The sequence below is a fragment of the Terrapene carolina genome, unplaced genomic scaffold (assembly GCF_002925995.2).
Source record: "Terrapene carolina triunguis isolate 2854851 unplaced genomic scaffold, T_m_triunguis-2.0 Scaffold42, whole genome shotgun sequence".
In the NCBI taxonomy this organism is placed as follows: domain Eukaryota; kingdom Metazoa; phylum Chordata; order Testudines; family Emydidae; genus Terrapene; species Terrapene triunguis.
Window position 1 is genome coordinate 23,795,571 of NW_020664393.1, and position 25,791 is coordinate 23,821,361.

At 40.4% G+C, this 25,791-nt stretch overlaps 1 protein-coding gene across 1 annotated transcript in view; it reads left to right on the forward strand.

Moving 5' to 3' along the window:
- UBE3D (ubiquitin protein ligase E3D) overlaps window positions 1–25,073 on the forward strand; it is a 37,931-nt gene extending 12,858 nt beyond the window's left edge. Inside the window, exons 4-9 of the mRNA XM_024193204.3 lie at window positions 43–274; window positions 4,745–4,814; window positions 12,248–12,317; window positions 13,474–13,582; window positions 23,094–23,263; window positions 24,662–25,073. Coding sequence (XP_024048972.2) covers window positions 43–274; window positions 4,745–4,814; window positions 12,248–12,317; window positions 13,474–13,582; window positions 23,094–23,263; window positions 24,662–24,671 — 661 coding nt within the window. The 3' untranslated portion in view covers window positions 24,672–25,073. The remainder of the gene's footprint in view (window positions 1–42; window positions 275–4,744; window positions 4,815–12,247; window positions 12,318–13,473; window positions 13,583–23,093; window positions 23,264–24,661) is intronic.
- Window positions 25,074–25,791: the final 718 nt, after the last annotated feature.

Genomic DNA, 25,791 nt, shown 5'->3' on the forward strand with positions numbered 1-25,791 from the left:
CTTGTAATAGATTGAAATATCTTGTTTTCTTTCCTCTATTAGGACGTTTCTCCGAGTTCTTCCCCTACCAAGTGAAAACTGGAGTGCTTTGGTTGAGGAGTGGTGCTGCCACCCCAATCCCTTTGCCAACAGTGCTCTTCACCCTCAGAATAACGACTGTTTTCTTGGACACACTTACTTTCTGGTGAATTCAGGAAGTGAGTCACATGTGCCTGGAACTGAAATAGTCCATTCAGAGACTGAACATTCTGCTTCTGAGAGGGGCCCTACCTTGGTAAAGTATTTTGTTTTAATAAATCTCAAAGTGTGACTTTTTAATTATTTTTTTAATTTTATTTTGGGGAGTGGACACTTCTGTGAAAGATCTTTATGAAATTCGGGGCTTGTAGAGTTGTTGACATCTGTTGTCTAGGAACCAGACTAAATTCTAGCATTTTCACAGCAATTGCTCCTAATCTTAATATCACCTAGGTACACAAGAAATGATTCAGAAACCTCTTCCTTGAAATACACTTGGAATCATTGTAAAAATACTGTTCAGAGAACCTAGTACTTGCAAAGAAGACCGAGTAAAGCAAATGGGATTTCATATCGTCAGACAGTGAAGAAGCAAAATCTTTGGATCACCGTTGATTAGACTGAAATGGAAACAGTGGTCTGTTGCTACAGGCTTTGTATAATCAGATGGGTAGTTAATTAAAACTGTACCTGTGATGTGATAGGAAGATGTCAATCAAAGAATAGCAAAATAAAACCCAAAAGCTAAGAATGGGTGGAATCGAAGGGTAACTACATTTGCTGAAACTTTGCTGGACACTAAGAAGTAAATATGAACAAAACAGTTTGGCTATACAAGAACTTGTCAAAATCAGGATGTGGTTTGGGTCCAGATATAATATTTATTTATGTTCCCACAATGCAAGGGGGCGAGGGTTAGAGATGCAAAGATGGACCCATGTTTTGGGAATATCTTTGTCCCACCACTTTGTCGTGGTTCTGATGCAAAAGCTGCACTTGCCTTGCAAATACTGCCTTCAAGTAACTTACTGGGCTTGTTAGGCTAGGATTAAACAGGCTGAGCCGCTCAGTAAGTCGCAGTATGAATTCCATGCACTGCTGGTCTCAGTCTCTGCCTCTTCCCATGGTTGAATGAACACCTTCCATGCCCTCTTCTGGGTTTCTTGAGATGCTAGGTGATTCATTAGCTGAAATTTCTCTCTCTGAACAAAGAGTAAGCTCAGTCTGTTCAGCATGGCTCTATATTTAGAAAATATTGCTGAAATAGTTGTGATTCCAAGAGAGTTAGGGCAGTACAAGCCCCTTCTCCCACATCCTTTGGACTTTCAAATCTCCCACAAGCAACTGCTTTCACAGGAATGCAAGGGGGACTGTGAGAGAGGGTAGCCAGGTGAGGGGTGCAGCTGAAGCACTTGCAGGTGTAGACATTGGGCAGCTGCACCTGAAACAAAATGGCTCATTTAGATGCACCGCACTACTGCTATTTAGACCAGTGTAGTCCGACCAGCTCCATTAGAAATGAGACAAGTCTTCAGTGAAGAGGCACCCAAAGATTTTTTTGAATGTGATGAATCTCCATATTCACTTCCTAAAAATTGCCTTGATATCAAGATTTCTTACTTGGTTGTTTGAAAACCCTTGTATCGCACTTGCACTGAAATTCTAATTTCTAGCATCAGTCAGTTACCAATCAAATGAGCACAACTTTAAGATCAAGCAGAAACTGGACTAATCAGGGAAAAATTCATATTGAAATACAAAATTCTTCCATAATCTGGAGAAACTTATAGAAAGTTACAGACAACACAGATTGCTGTTGGCACAAATGTTCTCATTTTATAGTATATTCATGCAGTCTGCACTAGTATGAAAGTTCCTTTTTAATTGCATAACAGTTATTGGAGAGTGTTTGCCCATGACCAAAACAGTAGTAGGAATATAGCAGAGATACTTAAACAATCCTCTGCAGCCTCCTGTGGGACCAAGACAATGTTCTGCCATGGAAAACATATTGCTCACATTTTAGTCTAATGATGTAACACGGATTTTAAATGTCACATGGTCACACAGCATCCTAATAGTATCTCTTGGGGAAAATATTTTCCCTAAGACAATATCAAGGATCCTTAGAAATAGAAACACACACAAAAAATATTAGGAGAGGATCCGCCTCCATCTGCAGATTGCCAGCAGCTGCAAGTTGTCACATAGATATATTGATTTAATTAGTCTGGCTAAAAGTATCATCCTTTTTCTTCAAGCAGTGATACCACTGAGTTCTCAGTGTTTTTAGGTACCATACTGCACAATTCTCAGCCACTGCATGTAACTTTTAGCAGAAAAAGCACTCAAATAGTAGTTATCTGAGGAATACTGTGCTTATAGCTCCCCAACCTGCCTTCATTTATTGGGTGTTAAGAAACCCAGTCTCCTTACTCCCTGTCAGGAAGAAGAAAAGAAAGAAAGTTAGTTCTACTCTACAACTTTTGGGGGAGAGTAAGGGGCAGGAGTTGGGAAAGGGGACGAACTGTGCATCTGTCTTTATTGGCTCCAACTCCAGTACAATGAGATCCACATTTCTCATGTAATTTATCCTGTTAAGGCTGTAAAAAGTCAGCAGAGGCTAGAGAATTACTACCCTTGTGTTCCCACTAGAATCTTGGTCGGTGTTTCCTGCCTCAGTTGAAGTTTGCAGGATAGACTGTCTCCTCAGTTTCCTAATCATAGGAAATAGGAAGTAGACGTCTTCCCTGAGGGCAGCGGTGATTCAGTCGCATTAGAAACAAGAGCATTCTTACTAGGGGCAGCCTCACCTTCACCTGGCAAGTAGAATTCTCAAATGTACAGCGTTTGAGCTGAATCAGGTTCCCATCTCTGTCCAAATATTGTTTAGTCTGTGGGAAGATACACAGAGCTGGGAGCCAGGAGATCATGAATTCAGATCTCATCTATACCACACACTGTTTATATTTCTGTGCAGTCCTACCTTTGGACTCAGGACAATCCCATTTCACTAATAAATTACCTGAGGGATTGCATAAGGTTCCTTTTAGCAGAGCTAGGAGTAGAACCCACCTCTCTAATATTCCCAAATTGATACATTTTTAAGACCAGAATGGACCACTATAATTATCTAGTCTGATCTCCTGCACAACACAAGCTAAAGAATCTCACCCAGTAATTCTGGCATCAAACCCATAACTTGAGCTATAGCATATTTTTTAGATAAATATCCATTCTTGATTTAAAGTCTTCATGTGACAGACACAGGGTGGATTTTCTATGTGAGTTGTTCCAATGGTTAATTACACTCACCCTTAAAAAAATTTGTACTTTATTCCTAGCTTGAATTTATCTAGCTTCAGCTTTCAACCTTGGGATTTTGTTATGTCTTTTTCTGCTAGTTAAAGAGCTACTGTCAGAAATCTCTTCCCCATGTAGGTACTTGAAGACAGTGATCAAGTCATCTCTTAATCAAAGTAGATTGAGCTTCATAAGAGATGTTTTCCAGACTATGAATCATTCTTGTAGCTTTTTTTTTTTTTTTTTTTTTTTTTTTTCTTGTAGCTTTTTTTTTTGGAAGCCTTTCCAATTTTTCAACGTCCTTTTTTTTTTGAAGTATGGACTCCAGAACTCAACACAGTATTCCAGTAACTGTCTCACTAATGCTGTATACAGAGATAATACCACTTCTCTACTCGTACTCAATATTTCTCTGCTTATACATGGAAGGATTATGTTCATGATCTTAGCTACAGCATAAACAACATGAGCTCCCAAGGTAATCTATCGTTACCATTAAGTCCTTTTTTTGAAGTCACTGCATTCTAGAATACAGTCCCTAATCTTATACGTATTGCCTACATTCTTTGTTTCTAGATGTAATTATAATACAATCTAAGGTCATACCTTTACATCATACAATGAGGAAACATTCTTTAAAAAATGTCCTATTATGAGAAAAGATGATCTGTCATTTATGGTACAGTAGGCAGAAACACACAAATTACATTTGGTCATTTGTCATACGTTTTGGTGGCTTGTATCACACATGAAGGTTTTAAAGTTGAGAGGTACGCTGGCTTTAGTGAAAGGGTGGCTTCATTACAGTTGGAAACAATGGAAAATGATGACCATCTTTTATTGGTGACCATACAATAAATGGAAAAAACAGTTTTTTTCCCCCCCACTAACTTGTTTTATTTATAATAATCGTAGGTGTTACTTTTCTGTGTAGGTACAAGTTAGTCAGGCTTCAATATGATTTTTCAAGTTGAAAGTTTTCTTTTTCAAACTTTACTAAGCCTATACAAATGCCCATGTGAAACATATTTGCTTCACATATACCCCAAATGAACAGGTATAATGCTGATTGTGTAGATACTAGATGCAAAAATCTTGCTAATGAAATAATATGAATGAAGGTAAGTGTTGAGCTCAGTTATATCGTTTAAACAATATTCAATTTAAATATGAACTCTGGGTTTAATTTGTATAGTGTCATCAGTGTACTGTAAGATTTAAATCAAACACACAACTTCTAAGTAACTCAGAAAGTTTAGAAGGCTGCAGTGAATGAAATAGCCAAGACACATCTCTATGTACATAAACATTCTGAGAAGTGAAGTATAAAGTTCACTATGCACTCTGGAGAGTATGTTAAAATTATACATTCTTTTTCAGAAGAGTTGAATGACATTTAAATGACATTTCTCTTGTCCTACAGAAATCAAAGGAAAATGCTAGAGTAATTTGTAAGCGCTGCAAGGCAATGCTGGGAGAGACAGTATCATCAGGTATGGATTACACAAACAAAACCATACTTGGTTGGCTCACTCACTAAACACTAGAGGTTAAAAGTTCTGGAGAAAAATAATTTATCAATAGGATGCTGAGTTGATTCCTGTGGGTTCTTCTCTTTCACTTCTGAAAGGGTGAGATTGTTTCCACTGTCAAAACTATGAGGTTATTGGCCCCAGTAATTTATTTTGATCCTTGTTTATGTAGTGCATCTGGCCATATTGTTCTCTGTATTTTAACACTTAGCAAAATGAATGTTCCTTTTTATATGTTTGAACCATGCCGCTTGCTCTGTTATAAAGTGGATTTGTAGCATAGACCCGGAGTTGTGATATGAACAACTCTGAGCTGAAATAATGGTTAGAGATTTAAATATGAACACAAGCATTTAGATTTAGCTTTTAAAAGATATCTACCTAGAATATCATGGACACATTTGCAATTAATCGTGGAATGCATACTTTGTGTACTTTAGTAAATTTTGTTTAGTATATAGATTAGGTCTGAACTACATAACTAATATAAGCTCAAGTATGCAGTTTGTCTTTCGTATAGTCCCTCTAAACAAAATAAGGTAGAATAAACTTTTTATAGATCATGTGCAAATGTTAATTTCTTTGAACAAAAATTTACTTCCTATCAACTATAACTAATACAGTAGAAAAGGCTATAAAGTCTCATAGCTCAAAAGTTGGCAAAAACTGTGTGAAGTTGATTCATTTGAAATTTGTTAGTCACCTTAATTAATCAATCTATAAGAAATTAACATTGAAGTACTGTGGTGTTTTATCTTAGTGTATTTAAAATGTTCTGGACTAAATGTTCAAATTAATAGTCTTGTAGACAATATTTGTTAGTAATATTTGTACAGAGGAGTAATTTATATGCATGTTTGCAAAAACATATTGTAAAATAGGAGTTCATAATATGTGTCCAGACTGTGTTAATACTGTTATGTATATCTATAGATCTGTAATATTATATATAAATATTTGAGTTGCGATTTATTGCCTGGGAGTGGTATGTATTATTTATTTATATTATATAAAGGATATAAAATGTGCACGATGCTGTACAGATCTATAGGAAGATAAGGTCCCCCCGTCCCAAAGAGCTTAAAAATCTGTAAAGACAAAGACAGATAAAAGGGTGGGAGAAAAGGACTTGTCATATAAGCAGTGTGGTCAGGGTGAAGGCTGTTAGTTCCATTAAAAAAATATAAATGTTAATTTTTTATATATATATATATATATATATATATATATAATATGAGTTACCTAGACATTTGTTAGTTCTGATTTTTGTTACGTTAACTGCCACTATTTTTGTTACTTTGGTTTTTAATCCTTACCTATTATTTCTTTTTTAATTTTAATTTTTTCCTACTTTCAGTATATTAATTAAACCTTTACAATGCGGCACTCTGAGGAGTGAGGGCATTACTGCCCACTGGTCACTTTCAGTGCAGGAGCACTAGTTTTAACTAGAAGTTTAAACTACTTCAATCTACACGCTGTATTATACCTTGTAAAATATAATTGTCCTAAATGCGTTGCAGCTTTAATTGCCCTCTGAGAAATCAAATTTCTCTCACCATTAGTAAAAATTCGGGGACAACTACCTTGGTAAATGTAAAATAAAATTTTCCTCTGTTTTCAGTTTTTGTGCCTGACATTTGCTTTAAGATTTTACTTTCTACATTGTTGGGCCAATCTCCTGGTGTCCTGAGGAGTGTTTGGCAGACTGGTTATTTATTATTTTCACTAAGCTTTTTGTTTCCTATGATGGAACTGACAAATATAAAAAGGAGAGAAATGTCAGTGCTGCATTAAATGTAGAATAAGCAGGTCTCAAATACAGAGCCTATCTATGCTTAATGTGCTACTGCATCAAACTAGTTCTGTGATGAGGCTCTATTTTAGGTCATACTGTCATTTGATTGGCACCCATGACAACATGGATAACAACATTGGTACAAAACTATTTTAAGTCTCAGTTAATTGGATTGCAAATGCATTGTCCCAGTCAACACTGAAAGAAAGACTAGAATGTGGTTTAACTAGGAATGTGGTTTAACTGGGCCACAACTTTTATTAAGTAACACATCTGGGAACTATTTGGCAATAACTCATCCAGTGAAGATCATCCATCCTTTGTAATCCTGGTGAAGAGCTGCTTCAGCGCCCTCACTCCTCCATTCCACCTCCTAGAGGACTACCGTCAGCCCTTCACCCTGTTAAACGAGTCCTAGCACAATCGGACCCCACTGCCCTCCCCTTGTACAAGAGGTAAAGGGTTGGGGAAGAGGTGGTTGTCTCCTCACTGTGCAAGACATTGGAAGCCCCAGCCCTGTTACCCGCCTTCTTTAGGAGATGCCTTCTAATCTGCTTCCAGTTCTGGTTTATCAGGGAACTAGACACCCTATTGACTGAGTACCTGTACTGGACACCTGCCAAGTTGTGACAAAATGAATTTTACAACCTCACCTACCTTCTAGATCCTGGGGCTCCTAAGAGGAAGGTGAAAAAACCCACACTGTCCAGGCCAGTCTGACAGTGAGAGAAAATTCCTGGTCCTGCTTTAATCCCAGGTCAGGGAAGGGGAAGTTTTTCTTCTTAGAGCAGAATGGTGCCCCAGAGCAAGGGCAAGGGTTTATAAGTGCTCCCCATGTGTTTGCAGGAGCCGATAGGCTTATGTTGAATCCTTCTGTCTATCCAATCAGCAACCATGCCCTTCTTAAGCCCACAAGGAAGCTGAGTGCTCATTGCTGGCTCAGAGAAAGCCTCCCCATGTCTGAGGCTGCAGTCGGGGGGGAATGCAGGGAACAGAGCCATAAATAAGTGTTGTTTGTTGTTCATAGTGGTATAAGCCTAGTAGTGAACCAGGTCCCCACTGTGTTAGGTGCTGTACAAACACAGAACAAATGATGGTCCATACCCCAAAGGGCTTCAGACTGAGACAAGAGATGACAGATGCAGACAGACAGAGGCTCTGACCCAATGGGCCTCATGTATTTCTGCTGCAGAAAAGGGCTAGCTATGATCTGAAGAGCTTGCACAGGAATTTTTAACCTAACTAGTGCATCATGGAGTTCTACTGCTCTGGCACTTGTGCTTCCATGCATGGGGAAATGATTGGGAGGGGCTCATCTAATATATATGCCAAAAAGCCCAGACTTTGCCCTTTACCTTTTCTATGAAAAAATCACTTGGTGGCTAGAGAATAAAGTGACTCCCTTAGATCAACTCACGTAATTCTCAGCCCTGAAATCGTTTGAACAAACAGCACAACCATACAAATTCCAAAAATCTGATTTTAGAAATATGAATTTTTATCTCTCTTTACTACTGTCTCCACACCAGCTGCCTGAGCAGACATACAGCTACCAGTGTCTAACTTTAAAGATACACTGTATAGGCTCAGATGGTCAGATCTACAGTGCTAATCGCCAAACTCTAAACAGTGCTGAAAGATGCTGAAATAGACAAGTTATGTACTACTTCTACATCTCTGTATTCGCCAACAAAATGAATTTATTCAGCCACAACTTCTGCTAAAAAGGATATGAGCAAATGATTCACCAGGCGCGCGCGCACACTTTCTGGGACTGCCCGCATACCCAAATAGTCTAGTCCCACTAGCATAAAAGCTTACATGGAACTTTTGAAACACACTTTGGTATAAGCAAAAGGTTCTAAGGGACTCTCCTCAAACCTTCATAACAAAGAATGATGCTAATTCAGATTATTAATAGCCACAAGGAAGTGTATTACTAGATTACTTCTCATGAAAGAGAATCCCAAAATTGTGATTTGTTGCGCCAGACAATAGAAGAAACAAAACTTCTGCTCAAATTCCAATGTCCTAAAACCAGGCTGAAGTCTTTATATTTTAGTTCCTAGCATTCAAGGACAAATAAAGGCACTGAACTGGGATACTGATACTCATGCAGAATGACTCTGCCCCGGATATCCATGCATCTACCTGCAAGAAACCCCAGATTTGCAATATCTGCTCACAGATGTATAGCAGTGCTACAGTTGTTTGTACTTGTTTTTGTACCTGGAACTAGCCATATTGTATTAGCTGCTTGTGTACAAAAGTGTATACAGGTGAGTCGCATCATACGCGCATTTAACTTACGCGAATTCAACTATACACGCTCGGCAAAAAAAAGAAAAACAACAAGATACCTGTAAATAGTGCGGGCGATTCCACCCAGCATTCCACTCAATGAGCGTATGCCCCGGAGTGAGCGTGAGATGGGAGACATGAATCTGCTGTTCCCTCAGTCGGTCTCAGTTCCCGCGTGCCTCTCATAGTGTGAGCATCTCGCTGCGCTGAGTGTGATTCTAGTGGTTAAAGATACGTATTTTTCATAGAACATGGCCCCTAAACGCAAGCCAACTACTTCATCTGGTGCTCAGCCGAAGAAACAGCGATCTGTTCCAACGCTGGAGGAAAAACTGGCTGTGTTGGACTTATTGAGAGGCGGTATGTCGGTCTCCAACGTGGCGCGTAAATATGGCCGCAACGAATCTAGCATCTGTGCCATCAAGATTCGAGAGAGAGAAATTCGTCAAGCCGTGGCATCAAGTGCTCCAATAACTGCTAAGGTGACGAGCCAGGTATGTGATAAGACTTTAGTGACGACTAAAAAGGCATTAAACTTATGGCTGGAAGACCTGAACCGTAAACGTGTGCCTATCGATGGCAACATGTTGTGAGAAAAGGCTCTTAGCCTCTACATGCTGTTCAAACCTCCTGCCGAAGAGGGACAGCTTCTGATGAGAAGGAATTCAAAGCCAGCCAAGGTTGGCTTAACAGTTTTAGGAACCGCTTCAACCTGAAAAACGTGCAGACTACTGATGAAGCTGCATCTGCCAATGAAGAGGCAGCAAAAGCCTACCCCGAACAATTAAAGAAAATCATAGAAGAAAAGGGCTATCTTCTGGAATAAGTTTTTAATGCTGACGAGACTCGGCTGCTCTGGAAAAAAATGCCCAACCGCACTTACATTTTGAAATCAGAAGGACAAGCCCCTGGCGTCAAAGCAGCTAAAGACCGTGTCACTGTGTTGTTTTGTGGAAATGTGGCTGGGCATTTAATAAAGCCGGGCTTGCTCTACTGGGCTGCAAATCCCCGTGCCCTAAAAGGCAAGAACAAAAATCTCCTGCCTGTGTTCTGGCAATCAAATAAAAAGGCTTGGGTGACGGCAGCATTATTTCTGGATTGGTTCCACAAGTGTTTCATTCCGGAGGTCAAGCAGTACCTCGAAGAGAAAGGACTCGGCTTTAAAGTGTTGCTGATCGTAGACAATGCTCCTGGCCACACTGCAGCACTCCGGTTTGCACATAACAACGTTGAAGTCGTCTTTCTCCCCCCCCAATACCATCTCCATCCTCCAACCTCTCGACCAAGGCATGATTCGCTATTTCAAGGCCACATACATGAGGCTTATGTTCTCATGGATACGTAGCGCTATGGATGCTGATCCCAATCTTAATGTGATGGAGTGTTGGAAGTCCTTCAACATTGCCGATTGCATCACTTATATTAAACAGGCAATGGATGCAATCAAGCCTGAAACAGTCAATGCATGTTGGCCAAACCTATGGAAAGAATGTGTGAATGATTTTAAGGGTTTCCCGACCATTGACAAAGAAGTGAAACGCATTGTTCAGGTGGCCAGGCAAGTGGGTGGTGATGGCTTCGTCGACATCCTTGAGAAAGAAATTGAAGAATTAATTGAGAGCCATAGAGAAACACTGACTAACGAAGAGTTAGAGGAACTGATAAAATTGTCTACAGAAGACGAAGATGATGACGATGAACAGGAAGAGCCAGCAAGTTGGAATCTTCATAAATTTGCTGAAGTGTACCAAGCAGCGAAACACTTGAATGATTTAATTTCTGAATACGATCCCTCTATGGAACGAAGCCTCAAAATCATACGTAGTATTACGGACGATTTGAGACCGTATCAAGAAATGTTTGAGCAGCTCAAGAGACAACAGCAACAGTTGCTAATCACCATGTTTTTCAAGGAAAAACAACCAGCAGCAAATAAGCCTACGCAATCAACTTCTTGAGCTGAACCAGAGCCAACCACTTCGTCTACGACTCGCTGTCCGTCACCCAAGCTTTCTGTCACCTCTGTCTCCTGGATCGACATCAAGCCCTGACGACCCCCTGTAATTACCCCCTGTAATTAAAAATACAGTACTGTAAAATTATATTTTGCATATGTACTCTTTATTATATACTGTACATTACTGTATACATTATACATTTATACATATTACTATACAGGGTTGTATACTCAAAACCATATACTATACTTTATGGACGATTTATGGGATTTTCAAGGGTAATTTTGACTATATGCGATTTTTCGCCTTACGCGCTGATTTTAGAACCTAACCCCCGTGTAAGATGCGACTCCACTGTATGATGCAACTGTGGGGGGGGGGCGGGGAAGGTTTTTCTTTTTCTATTCTTTTTTCTATCTCCCCACTTAAAACATTATATTGTCTTTGTTTATGTTTATGGAAGTAGGTACTTAATAAATGCACTTATCTAGCAACCTATAAATAGCTTGTAAAATACAATCTGTGTTCATAAATAAAATATTTTTTCTTTTATACCTACAAAAATATTTTAAAAGAAAAAGATAACCTGGATGGAAGCAGCTATGTCTGCAAAGCTGAAGAAATTCCTCTTCTGACTTTTTTTTTTAAATGTCTGCACTTGAAGTGTGGGTCCTGTACGTATCAATACAGAGAGGGCCAGTGTCCTGAGTTAACCTAACTTTGTTACAGAGAAGTATTGTTTCCACTCTTTGAAGAAAGAAGAAAATTAGTCCCCTTAGTTTACTCTTGTTAGAGCCGTGTGTTTGTTATTCACTGGGGAATCATTGGCTGGTAGAGGATACTGAAGTACTGACATAAGTTACACTGATTTTAGTCCATTAAGTGTTTTCCATTTCTTGTTCAAGGTTGGCACAGCAATAATAAATAATGGACAGGAGTTTTTAATTGGTATCAGCAAGCATTTAAATATATAACATGTTTTTAAAATGGTCACTACAGGGGTTTTGGCTCCTGCCCACTCTGGATTTATATGGGATCCAGGGGGAAATGGTTGTGCTTGATGTTAAATAGGGAATGATACAGATGGCAAAATATTGATCTTGTGATTAGCTCCAAAAAGAGCTAAAGCGATATTTCCTTTTGGCCATGTCTGATTTCTTTACCAGTTACCCAGCTCCTCCTCCTACATGTCAAAACAACAATTCGGACATCTCTTCCACCATTTAATTGGATGCTGATCTAGGAGTTTAGTAAATGTGATGATGCATTATATTACTGTAGAAAATAAGTGTACTGTTTTATTGAGTTGTAAAAATTTCCTTTTGTCTGATTTTTAGGGACTACAAAATATTACGTCACTGAGATGATTATTCAGCAATCTGGAACAAATTTTGACATGATACCAAGGTATAGAAATCAGATAATGTGCTCAGTTTGGTTATTGGAACAATGTTGTTGAGTGGTAAAGATTAATCTTTTTGGATAGTTACTTTTTTGGTATTTAATTAAATATTATGCTAATAAAGTATTAAGTCTGCACTGTTAAAATAACAGAGTTAGGAAATGCAAAAGCATTCTTAACTGAGCCATATAGTATACCTGCTGTGTCTTGTGATCTCTTTTCTAATTGAATGCATAGCTTTATATATTACCGTTTGTTGTAAACCGCGTACCATATAGTACAGATGGCATTACGGAAAGTCAAATTAACTTTGTAGTTGGAACCTTAAGTTTTTTACATTGTTTGACTTTTGGTGACTAAATATGCAATCTTTGTTACTTTGCTAAATTTATGCAATGCTTTCATATAATTGCTAATTACAAGCAATTAGGGTTTTTCAGCAAGACAAGATAGCACATTAGCCAATGGTTAACAGGTTACATAATGTCTCTGCCCATGGTCTTAAGTTAGCAAGTTAACATTTAATTAATACTTTGATAAAATGTTATTAGTATAAAATATATAGATGTTGAATTTTGATTTGGGGTTCATAGGAATGAAGCAACTCCTTTGATTGTCCAACAGGTACATTCCTAGGGGTTAAAACAAAGAAACAGTGAAAGTATATGGCAATAAAGATTGTCTCCTTTGTGTTTTAAGGCAGGTGGGAGGATGCCATATCTTATACTGATGTGCCAACCTTTCATAAACTTAAGGTTGAATCTGTGGAAAGAACGTCTCCCTACAGAAGAAACTAATACAATAGGAACAGGGATTCTTTGTTCAATTTGAAACATAATTATTCAGTTATTGCTTCAACATCTGGCATTTCTACTGACCAAGCATATCTTAAAAAAGGCAATGTTATCTTGTTTATTCTGCTTTCTCTTAGCTAATCACTATTTGCTAGACCTCTGGTCTCTTGACCAAACTCTGGACTTTGGGTCTGGAAAATAGCTGGCACAATCCATGTACCAGGTTGTTATATAAAATGCACATGAATTTTAACCCTTCACCATATATTTAAAGTTTTCTTAGGGCTCACTGGGTATCAATGGCTAAGTTTTGTAAAATATAGTTACTATGAAAATATTCTGTGAAGACTGATTTATTTTAAAACAGGTCTCAGTTTGTACAGAACATTATAGCTCAGTGTCTCGTGGAACTGTCCTCTGCCAGAAGCACATTTAGATTCAGAATACAAGGGCATGATGGAAAAGTCTACATCTTGGTAAGGCATTTTCTTATAATTGTATAGAAATATATTCATGAGTGTGAACTCCTGACATTTATTCATTGGTTATTATGTGTTTGCTTATGTGTGTAAGGGAAATGAGAAAAAGGAGTTGATCATTCAAATGTATCAGTTGGTGTGCCTGCCTGCCTTTGAGTCTCTTTCAGTTTTTTCTTTTTAGTTTGGGGCATTCAGCAATGGAAATTAAGAACCCACTTGAATTTTTTAGACTAAAAGCTCATTGAAATCTCAAGCAGTTAGTCCAAAGTACTGTACACAGCTGTGCTGTTTACATAGAAGTATGTAGTCTTGTCTGTTTATAATATTTTTATGACTGAGGAAATAAAAAATATTGTGGAGCCTTATATCTGATACACTTGGGCTGCACCCCTCTTCCTGGAAATGTTTGAAATAGCTCAGACTTGTCCAGGAGCCTCTGGGGTGTGGGCACATCCCTTCTGTCCTCATCCCAATTAATTCTGTCTCTGGAAGAGCAAACAGAGTAGCAATTCAGTGTTCTGCCTTATCCACTACCGTCCTATCTTTTAACTCTTAACTTCAACTAGCACTGCCAGAATCATTTCCTTACATTTCTTTTCCCCATGGGGGCCCAAATTTATGGGGCTATGACCCCTGAACAGAACCAGCTGCTGAGCATCTTACCTCCACTCTCCCTATCCCCGTTATGGTGCAGCAGGCCACGTTAATAGAAGACAGAAAGCCAGGAGGTGCTCCCATTGTGAGGAGGCCCTCTTAAAAGCCACAGGTGGGGAGGTCTGCCACAGCTGACCCTCAGCTTCTCAGGGAAATAGGTAGTGCTTTGGGATCTCTGTATCCTCCAACACTAATCAAGACTTCTCTGGTGACACCTTTACAAGAGCTGTTCAGTTCTCTTCAACACTTGGGACTCAACTTGGGCCAAACCAACTTCACCAATTGGGGATTTTCCAGGGCTAAGCCCAAAAATTGCCCTAAAACCACTTCAAAAGGCAGAAAGTCCAGGGTCCTCTCCCATGTCCTTAAATGACTGATGGTACATTGGCAAGAAGTATGGCATTCTTTCCTTTACCTTCTTTTTCAGAAAAAGAGGATCTGGGCTCCCTCAGGGATGCATCCTTGTATTTCAGAAATGTTTGGATAATAGAGTACGAGGAACTCAACTCCTTGCCCCTGCTGATTTTGTGCCAGCCTTGTGGAATACGTGGATCATAGATTACAAGACCAGAAGGGACCAATGGGCTTGACCAGTCTGACCTCCTGAATGATGCAGGCCATAGAACTTCCCCAAAATTATTCCTAGAGTAGATCTTTTAGAAAAACATTCAATCTTGATTTAAAAATGGTCATTGATGGAGAATCCACCACGACTGTTGGTATATTGTTCAAATGGTTAATTACTCTCACTGTTAAAAATTCACATCTTATTTCCAGTCTGAATTTGTCTAGCTTCAACTTCCAGACATTGGATCTTATTATATCTTTCTCTGCTAGATTGAAGAGCCTGTTATTAAATATTTGTTTCCCATGTAGATACTTATACACTGAATCAGATCCTTCTGGTATGTTCAGGCTAACCAGGCATATCTTCATTACCAACTTTAATTTGTCATAGTATTAGAGATCTAAGCTTTTTGGACCCATGACATTGTGCCTTTAGCCAAACAGGTTCTGTTCTGCTTCTCTCTCCTTCCCTACTGATTTTCGCTTCTTGCTCACTGTGTCCCAAATATCTTGGATTGTGGATAAGCTGAGGATCCAAAGGATACTTGTTTACCTAATTGTCTTCCTAGGACCAGCCTCTTTTTCTACTACACCCAACCAAGGTCCATTTACCTAATGAACACAACTGAATAACACATTGCTATTCCGAATTTACATTTATTGAGCAATAAGAATTAAATGTTTCAATATAGTTTTATAAGCATTCCTCTCATGCAAGATGCATAGTCAGACTTTGGAGCCTTGTGGAGAAGTCTGAACTGTCTCTAGTATTTGCAGGAAGGGGGCCAGTGCTTCACACTGGGGAAGAGTTCAGTCCTAGACAAGAAATCACTGGGTAACAATATTTTCCCCATTAATTGACACAATTACTTTTAAATGCAGAAACCTTTCTTTAAAAAAGATTTATTTTTAGGAAGAGTACCATAGATATGCCACACAGCTGTCTACACCAAGAAAATATTGAACATTTAAGGTTTGCCTGATGTGAGATATCTCAACTTCAAGTGCTCAATCTTTGGAGGGTGGGTGGGCTTTAATCACTAGTAGAGGTCCAACAGATTTTTGCAGTTTCTTTGCACAAAAGAATTTTGTGCACAGAAGGCTATTTATACGGTGTCAGTATGTGTGCTGCATTGCAAGTTAGTTACAAATAAAAACAAATTGCCAATTAACATCATTACAGCAGTTAACATAGACAGATTCTAACTAAGCATAAAACGCTAGCTCAGCAAGGTGAGACACTTTGACTTTAAAGCAGTGATAGTGGAGCCCCCAAGCATTTAAAGTTTCACTGTCTTTGACTGAATTGGCAAATAAATATCACACACGAGTGAAGGTTATGAATACATTTTGGGATAACAAAAAAACAAAATGGTCAGATACATACATAAGACTTCAAAGTCCAGATCTCAAGTTCTTAGTATTGGTGAGTTTGCTGGCTGGAAAGTCCCTCTGGAACACATGCACAACTTGGATGGGCCATTCAGTCCTTTGTTCAGAGCTTCAGTTTATAGAAAAGTTATTCCAGAGGTAGGAAGCAGGATTGAAAACAAAATGGAGAAGATGCATCTGCCTTTTTATATCCTTTGCTATGTGGCTTGTACTTCCTTTGCCCCAAACACAAACATACAGCACACGTGGGCATGGAAAAGCAGAGTCCCCTGTCCACCAGCATGTCCCTACATGTCCTGCTGACTCGTAGGTGTAACCCCTGCCTTCTCTCAATGGGTTCATTGTATATCTGATTGCCTTTGATAGACGATCAAGTAGGCTGGATAGTGCTGATGCCGATCTGTCTTGGGAGAGGTGTCACCCAGAAGCACAGCACAAGTTTGAAATGCAAATATACCATACATATTTATAACTCACAATACAAGGATGATACTTACATATAAATGTGATTATCATATTTAGCGAGTTATAACTTTTCCACTGAAACCTTACATGGCATATCTGTAGGGCTCTACCAAATTCACGGCTGTGAAAAATGCATCACGGACCGTGAAATCTGGTCTCCTCCCATGAAATCTGGTCTTTTGTGTGCTTTTACCCTATACTATACAGATTTCACGGGGGACGCCAGCGTTTCTCAAATTGGGGGTCCTGACCCAGTAGGGAGTTGCGGGGGTGGGGGGGTATTGCCACCCTTACTTCTGTGCTGCCTTCAGAGCTGGGTGGGTGGAGAGTGGCAGCTGTTGGTCAGATGCCCAGCTCTGAAGGCAGCGCCTCCAGCAGCAGCGCAGAAGTAAGGGTGGCAATACCATATCGTGCCTCCCTTACTTCTGCGCTGCTGCCTTTCGACCTGGACGGCCAGAGAGTGGTGTCTGCTGACTGAGGGTCCAGCTCTGCAGGCAGCAGCACAGAACTAAGGGTGGCAATACCATACCATGCTTACTTCTGCACTGCTGCTGGCGGTAGCTCTGCCTTCAGAGCTGGGCTCCTGGCCAGCAGCCGCGGCTCTCCAGCTGCCCAAATCTGAAGGCAGTGCTGCCACCAGCATCAGCATAGAAGTAAGAGTAGCAGTACCGCAATCCCCACTACAATAGCCTTGCGACCCCCCCCCCCCCAACTCCTTTTTGGGTCAAGATCCCTACAATTACACCACCATGAAATTTCAGATTTAAATAGCTGAAATCATGAAATTTATAAGTTTTAAAATCCTAAGACCATGAAATTGACCAAATGGAGTGTGAATTTGGCAGGGCCTTACATATCTGGTAAGACTCATTACAATTTTACAATATTGGTATCAATATCATAAAGTGTCTCACATATTCTATATAGCTTGTCACAGTCTAAGAGTCACTGAAAGTTCTTGTAGCACTTCTCTTTATGTTACATATTTCTGAGGCACCTATTTCTTTCATATCTAAGTCCATCGGTCTATGTGAAGTGAGTCAATCCAATTCCTACAGGATAAATGTCTCTGTTATACAAATCACCATCATAATTGGCTCTAATTTGCATCCTTGCTGTCATTTTGAGCCGAGTAGTGAGACTGAATGGGTACCGAAGTTGACTTACCTTACCGACCCGAATGATGTTCCCTCTGTGTCATGCTTGTGGCATAGTAGCAGGACTATATGGGGAAGCTAGCACTGTTTTTTCTTAGGTTTTCATTACGCAAGCTGTAACTGTTCTGTTAGTACAGAGTATGTCGCTTTCCAGGGCTGTCAAATGGACACTGTTGATAAATTCTAAATATACTTTATTTTTAAGTATTGCTGTAGCAGTTTTTTTTTCTTACCAATGGTTAAATTCAAGGAAATTTGGGAATCCAGACACTGCACGGGGAAGAGAAAAATCTATGTAGTATCCATAAAATAGCTGACAGCTCAGATCAAAATATACAAACATACTAGCCAGAAGTAACATGCATAAATGCTTAGAATCAGAACACAGAAACTGAATTTGGGACTGTTCGTATAGGTCAACAACCAGGTCAGAAATAAAATAATTAATGCTGGGGAAAAGGAAAATGCTGAAAGAAAATAAACAAGTTAGAAACAAGTCAGAAACTGACAGCTTAGAAGATGCAGAAATAGTGCCTTTCCTCCAACAGACTCAGATTTCTGCTATATAATGCATATTCAAACATCAATACAAATCTGTTTGATCTTTGCTAACATAAGACATGCTTTGACAAAGTGGTAGTAATCTGTGGCTTTTGTCCCACAGTATTATAATGTGTAAACAGAAGCACTTTTCAGCTGGATCCAGCTGCCAAGTGAAACTGATTAATAATCTTTAAAATAGGGTGCAAAAGAAACTGTGAAAGGAGTAGACATATGTTGACGGTATATCCTCTAGATTAGAGTGAAGGATGCTATTCGCTTTCTACTCCTGGGGTAATTCTGTGCCAAAAAATTAAAAAACCTGTGCACAATCTTTTAACATTTTGCAAAATTCTGCATATTTTATTTGTCAAAATAACACAATATAATCATGCCAGTTTCAATTATTTTGGTAATTTATTTCAAAATGCCTGTCAGCAAGTATGTCTGTAACAATACAGATAACAACAAAGTTTCAGGAAATATTTTTTGACAGATTTCTTGCTAGGCATATTAATACAGAACTTAACAAAACTTATTTCCCGCACCCCTCAGAAGCAGTGCAAAGGCGTGGGGGAATCAGAGGTAATTGAGGAGCTGAGGGAGAGGGAAGTAAATGCTGGGAAGGAGCCTGGGAGTAAACCTGGAGGGTTGTTGGTGTGGGTGAGAGAAGTATGGAACAGGTTATTTTGGGGGAGAGGAATTGTTGGGGATCCTTCCCCAGGCAGACCCTCGCTGACCCCTAGCCTCTCCCATTCAGTCAGAAACATCTGCTCCCGTCCCCATGTATCCCTGGACCCCCGTTCAGCCACCCTGTCCCCATGTGGCCCTGCCCCCCTATTCCCATTCAGCCCCTCCCCCAGTCTGTCCCCCCCACTAGCCCTTCTGAACCCCAATCTATGTGACCCCCCCAGCAGCCCTGTCTGTACCCCCCTCCCCATCCCCGGCCACTGTGAGGAACGCAGCCAGCTGCTGGCTGCTACTGCCAGTGAGCCTGCTGCTCTCTGTTCTGGTGCCACAACAGCCCCTGATGGGCAAAAGGTGTAACTGCAGCACCTCTCTGGTAGAATGTATTTTCTGCGGAGAAAAAAAATCTGCGGGAGACATTAATTCTGTGCTTGCGCAGTGGCACAGAATTCCCCCAGGTGTAATTTTCTGAAGATTCTAGAAGTACTCTGAAAGGGGAAGGGAGAACATATGTGGTGAGTGTTTGCGAGTAAGGGACTTGTATTATCATTGAATCATAGGACTGGAAGGGACCTCGAGAGGTCATCTAGTCCAGTCCCCTTTACTCATAGCAGGACTAAGTATTATCTAGACCATCCCTAATAGGTGTTTGTCTAACCTGCTCTTAAAAATCTCCAAAGATGGAGATTCCACAACCTGCCTAGGCAATTTATTCCAGTGCTTAACCACCTTGACAGTTAGAAAGTTTTTCCTAACGTCCAACCTAAATCTCCCTTGCTGCAATTTAAGCCCATTGCTTCTTGTCCTATCCTCAGAAGTTAAGAAAAGCAATTTTTCTTCCTCCTCCTTGTAACAACCTTTTATGTACTTGAAAACTGTTATCATGTCCCCTCTCAGTCTTCTCTTTTCCAGACTAAACAAACCCAATTTTTTCAATCTTCCCTCATGGGTCATGTTTTCTAGACCTTTAGTCATTTTTTGTTGCTCTTCTCTGGATTCTCTTCTATTTGTCCACATCCTAGAGCTAGGCTTAGTACAATTAGCTAGTGTCTTTCCCTGTCTCCTCCCAGACATCTTTGAGAGTGTGTCTCATTCCTTCTTTGCAAAAGCCTTGCTACAGTTTTCTAATACTGGGCCTCTGACAAACTGCAATAGTTGTGCTCAGTTATATCAAATAGTAAGTGTTATCTGATGTGAACAAACCTGTTAGCAGGGGCTGCAGTAAGTCTATCACCCAACTTAATTTAACTTGTTGTCTTAACTTAAGGTCACCCAGGTCTCCAGAAGCGAAAGGCTAGCACGAACTACTAACCAATAGCAGCACTTAATTCCTACTTCTATAAGTGCATTAGATACTGTGTATAAGAGTCCAAAGATACATCAACGTGAATGTTAAAAGCAGCTAAGAAAAGAATCCTATTAAACTTGACTGCCAGTTCAAAGAGCAACTAGGTCTTTGGGGAAAAACAATTGGAATTCCTTGGAGGACAGTACAAAGTAATATGTTTAATGAGCGACATACAAAGCAAACTGAAATAATATACTCAAAGAGAGTGAAAAAATTCTTTTAGCTCACTTGTGAAAGTTAATTTCATTTTGGCAACTCATGTCTCTACTGCCATGGCCAAGTGAATAAATGAAAAGGGGAGGGACCTGAATGGTTTTTGTACTGTTCCTAGCACAACAGTGCCTTATCTTGTTTGGGGCCTTGGGGTAATAATAATAGAGTGAAAAGAATTGAGATTTCTCAAAACTTTCCTTTAATATAGATTTCCAGCACTTTTGTGCCAGCAATTAGTATGGAGAAACCTAATTCCCATTATCAGATCTTTTTATTAGTTTTATTTTCCAAATAAGTGTTGGCTAGAGTGTTACCAGATTTGCCCGTTACTTTGGGGTATGCTCATTTATTCGGGTTACTCTTCTGGGGGGAGGGGAGAGTTCTGTAATTCTATCAATGTACTGCTTCTGTCACTTGTGTTTTCATATGGAGCTCTACTTCCCCCTTCTGCAAGTCCTCTCCCAATGGAGCTATCCTGCAGGACCTAGGTTCCCTAGGACTGGGTTTCTCCAGCCCCAGAACCAGATGAACACCTACACATACATTAACAGAGCCTGTCTGAACGGACTGGGTCAATCAGCACTGTCAAGCTGACCCATTATATGTCTCTGGACTCACTGGGCTGGATGAAGCAGCACTTTCAAGCTGCCTCTCCTTATATGCCCCTGGGCTCCATGGACTGGGTCAAGCAGCACTTTCAAACTGTTATCCTTATGCGTCCCAGATTCAGCACGTCCCTATCCCCACTCTCACATCACAATTGTCCTGGCAGTAACCTACTTGATGAGCAAACCCCACAGTATTTTGGATGCTGCAGGGATCTTTAGCTTAGGTAAAAGAAGAGTTGCTGTAGAGTGAATGGGGGAAGCTAAAAACACAAAAGAGTAAAGTTCAGCAAGAGAGAGAGAAGCAACCAGCTTAACCATAAAAGTTATTTATTGAATAGTAGTGATAACTACACAAGGAGAGCCTAAACCAACATAACCTACATTATTAAAGGTTAATACCTAAGGTAGAAAGGAAAACAGAGAAAGAGAAAGAAGGGGGATCTCACCCACTCCATGAGGCTTGAACTGGTCGGGGTTCTCAGGTGATGTTGGTAGCTCAGGGTCCTGAGGGCTGGAGACAGGCAGAGCCCCCAGCACAGTCAGTCAGGAGAAGATGGAGTCCCAGTGGAACTGATGCATAGTTTGGATCTAAGCATCAGAACACTGGAGAGTGAGTAGGGATTTTTGTAGAGAAAATACAATGGTTCAAGGGAGAACACTAGATTTGTTTATAGGTAAACTGATGACTCAAGGGTTTTCTTTAGGCTAGACAATAGGAGCTGATCACTCTTGGCTATGAGTGGTGTTTTCTTCCAGGGAGCTCACAATGCAACTGGGCTGCTTCAGTATTTTGGATATCAATCAAGGATTCATTACTATAATTGGTCTGATAACTGCTGAGCAGCATGTGGGCAGGCGTAGGTTTATTAACATCTGGAGCAGAGATTCCCATGATGCAGTGCTTCCCTGCTTTTTCTGGTCCCAGAGTTCAGTGTAGTTCTCTGTTCTCCATTCTGTATACAAATTGAGATGTCTCCCTGTCCCATCTTTCATGCAGATGAGGCTGGGGGAGTTGTCTCTGTTCTTCATTCTGTATGCAAATGGAGATGTCTTAATCTTGTCACCCTTGTCAGGAGGGGTCTAAGTGTGTCTCCCAACGCCCTTCACTGCTCTCTGCAAATTTTTTCCTCTGATGGGTTTTGGTTTAAGCAGAGGCTGGGGAAGGAAGGGGGGTGGGGGTGTCTTTCATGAGTCAGGCTGGATACTGCCCCTGGTTCCCCAAGAACACAGAGCTGACTAGTATCAAGAGCCTTTGCCGCTCTTGGTAATTGGGCCTGTCTCATCTTTAGTAAACTCTAATGTGCTACCCATTCCCTCTCTGTTTGTTTTAGCTCTATCCAATCTTTTTTAAATACTCTCTCTTTCTCTTGTTTCTTGGCTTTTCCAGTGGGAAATCTCTCAACTGCCATCCTGTCTTCAGTTCTTGACTGTTTCAACACAATTTGCTTGATACATCACTGAAATATAAAATTAGAAAAATCATCTATTAGCTACTGGAACAATAGTTTTTGTCTGTTTCTTCTTTTTCTAGCAGAGGGAACATGCTACTACCACAAAGGAAATGCAGATTCACAGTTCTGTTGCTCCTAACACGGATCACAAGAAATTCTGCATCATTTATAGAACCCTTGATTTATCTCCACTGGAGTTTACAGCACTTTGAACACTTAAGATTATTTAACATAAAATGTTAGTTCACATCCATTAAAGATTTGTTAGAATCTACTTTTAAATTGTCATACTCTAGTAAACATCAAGCTTCATGATTTATGTGGCCTAATGTCACCTACTCATAGCAGGTCAGGTTTAAATCCGGAGTAACAGAACAAGTTCAAGCTGCTGGTGTATTCTATAAATAAACTATTCTCTATCCACAGATGTGGCTTTTAAATTCTGACACTTTATTGGTGGAATCTATGGGAAATTCAGCATCCAGCAGTGTTTTTACCTTGTTTGAAGATAATTTGAGGCCTGATTCCAGGTCTTCAGGCACATGGAATGCAGTCAAAGTTCTTTATCATCCCTGCATTAAAAACAGGAATAAGGAGTAAGTATCAGCTCTTCTTTTATTAAGTGCCGTTCTTTGTTTGGGTTCACAGTCCATTACAACAGTGTTTCTCTAATGAGCCTTCTAGGTATACTTTAGACCAGGGGTGGGGAACCTTTTTTCTATCAGGGGCTACTGACCCACAGAAAAAATCAGTCGCTGGCCACACACAGCCCCGCAGTGGGGAGGGAGGAGGAGGCTTGGGGCTTCCCCTAGGCTCTGGGGTGGGATTAGAAATGAGGGGTTCAGGGCATGGGAGGGGGCTCTGGGCTGGTGCAGGGGGTTGGGGCATGGGAAGGGGGTGAGGGCTCCAGCTGGGGGTGTGGGCTCGGGGTGTAGGAGGGGGCTCTGGGCTTGAGCCAAGGGGTTTGGAGTGCGGAAGCAGGCTCAGGGCTGGGGCAGGAGGTTGGGGTGCACGTGGGAGTGCGGGGTCTGGGAGGGAATTAGAGTGCGAGAGGGGGTTCTGACCTGGGGCAGGGGGTTCGGGGTGCGGGCTCCAGCTGGGCGGCGCTTACCTCAGGTGGATCCTGGTCAGCGGCGCAGCGGGGCTAAGGCAGACTCCCTGCCTGCCCTGGCTCCACGCTGCTCCCAGAAGTGGCCGCCATGTCTGGCCCCAAAGTGGAGGGGGGCCACGTGGCTCTGCGCAGTATGCACTGCCAGCGCCCACAGGTGCCGCCCCCACAGCTCCTATTGGCCATGGTTCCCAGCCAATGGGAGCTGCGTAGCCGGTGCTGGGGGCGGGGGCAGCGCGCAGAGCTTCCCTGATCACCCCTGCGCCTAGGGGCTGGACATACCGGTCACTTCCGGGGAGCTGCGCAGAGCCAACTGGACTTTTTACAGCCTGGCAACCCTAGCTTCGCCCCGCAGTCGGGCGAGCTGGCGCTTGCGGCTCCAGCCCTGCCAGGGGGAGCACTGAGGCCCGGCAGCGCGGAGACTTGCTGCGGGCTGGATGAAATGAAGGAGCGGGCCGGATCTGGCCCACAGTCTGTAGGTTCCCCACCCCTGTGTTAAGCCAATGAGAATCTGGTGGCTAAATTCCTGCACCCCACTTTGAAAATGTAGGGGCCAGAATTGCATTATTAATTGAGCTACATTAGTATTACAAAACAGGTAGCTAATTGTTTTGCCTTGACAAAGTATAATACGCTCTATTTTTCATAGTTCATATGTAAAAATATAAATGTGTAAAGATACCACTTCATATTCTTGCTAAATAGTAAATTAGTAGTAGATTATTTAGTAATGTGAAAGAGTTTTACAATTAAGTGCTTTTCAAATATGATTTTACAGGTTCTCTCTGTGTGTGTGTGTGTGTGTGTGTGTGTGTGTGTGTGTGTGTGTGTGTGTAATTGTAACTTGCTTTGAATCTAATGGTAAGATTCTTTTTTTTTTTTTAAGTTCCAACTGAATGCTGTACACTTGGTTTTTCTTGAATATGTCCAAGTCTACTAGAGTTTTCATAAAGAAAACATTTGACTTCTGCAGGCTCTGAAGTGTCAATTATGGAAGAAAAACACTGCCAGTGTAATATTTAGTTAAAGTTGCAATCACGCATTTAATAGCATTTTATATTTAAGCTTGTAACTAGTGGTGGATAAAGTTGCTAGAATATTACATTTACCAATTACTTCAGTGTTTGCACAGCTGACGATATAGTATTCGTTGGGTAATTTGTATTTCATCTATTAGCTCTATTACGGTAGAGCAGAAAGCATATATGAATAGTGGTTTGGGTTTGTTTTTTTCCCCTTAAACTCTTGAGAAAAAAAGTGTTGGATTAAATAGGTATTATAAAACTTACCAGAAAATATCATATCTTGTGATCCTATTTTATAAAAGAAAAATATGAACCTCTCAAAAACTTGTGAGAATTTGTGATATCTATCATGGTGTTTCCACTGATTGTATAGTGACTGCATCCCCAATATACATAAAAACAATTCAAATACTGAATATTTTGAACATACTCTTCTGTCTAATTCATAGAATGCTCAGATACTGTGAGCAGTGCCTATTTGTGGAGGAGAGATCTTTTTCCTACAGAGTGATGTGATAATTAAAATTATTAATGCAGAAGGTATTGGAAAACATATTGCTGTGTGTGATATAGAGGTTATTTAGTGGCTCTAAATCTCTATTATAGTAGTCTCATGTATACTGCTTAAACTTCAAATGAGGAATACTGCTGGAATCAGTGCAATTTCTCAAAACAGAAGAAATTGTATATCAACGACTTGAAAACTTGAAGTAGTAAATATTTGCATTTTCAGCAGGTTTTAATTTTTTATTCTGAATTCTGTCTACCTTGGCATAATGCATAGATAACAGCCATATATACTTAATCACTTGCAGTTTGGATACATTGATATCCAAATCCTATTGTGGATTGTTTACAAAAACAAGAATGCACTTCATTTAGGGATGCAGAGGCAAAAAAAAATGTCAATTTAGAAAAGAGGGAGGTTCTTTTCTGTCAAAGGATCCATCACAGAACTTTATTTGAGGCCTTACTGCCAGGAGTAGGTGTC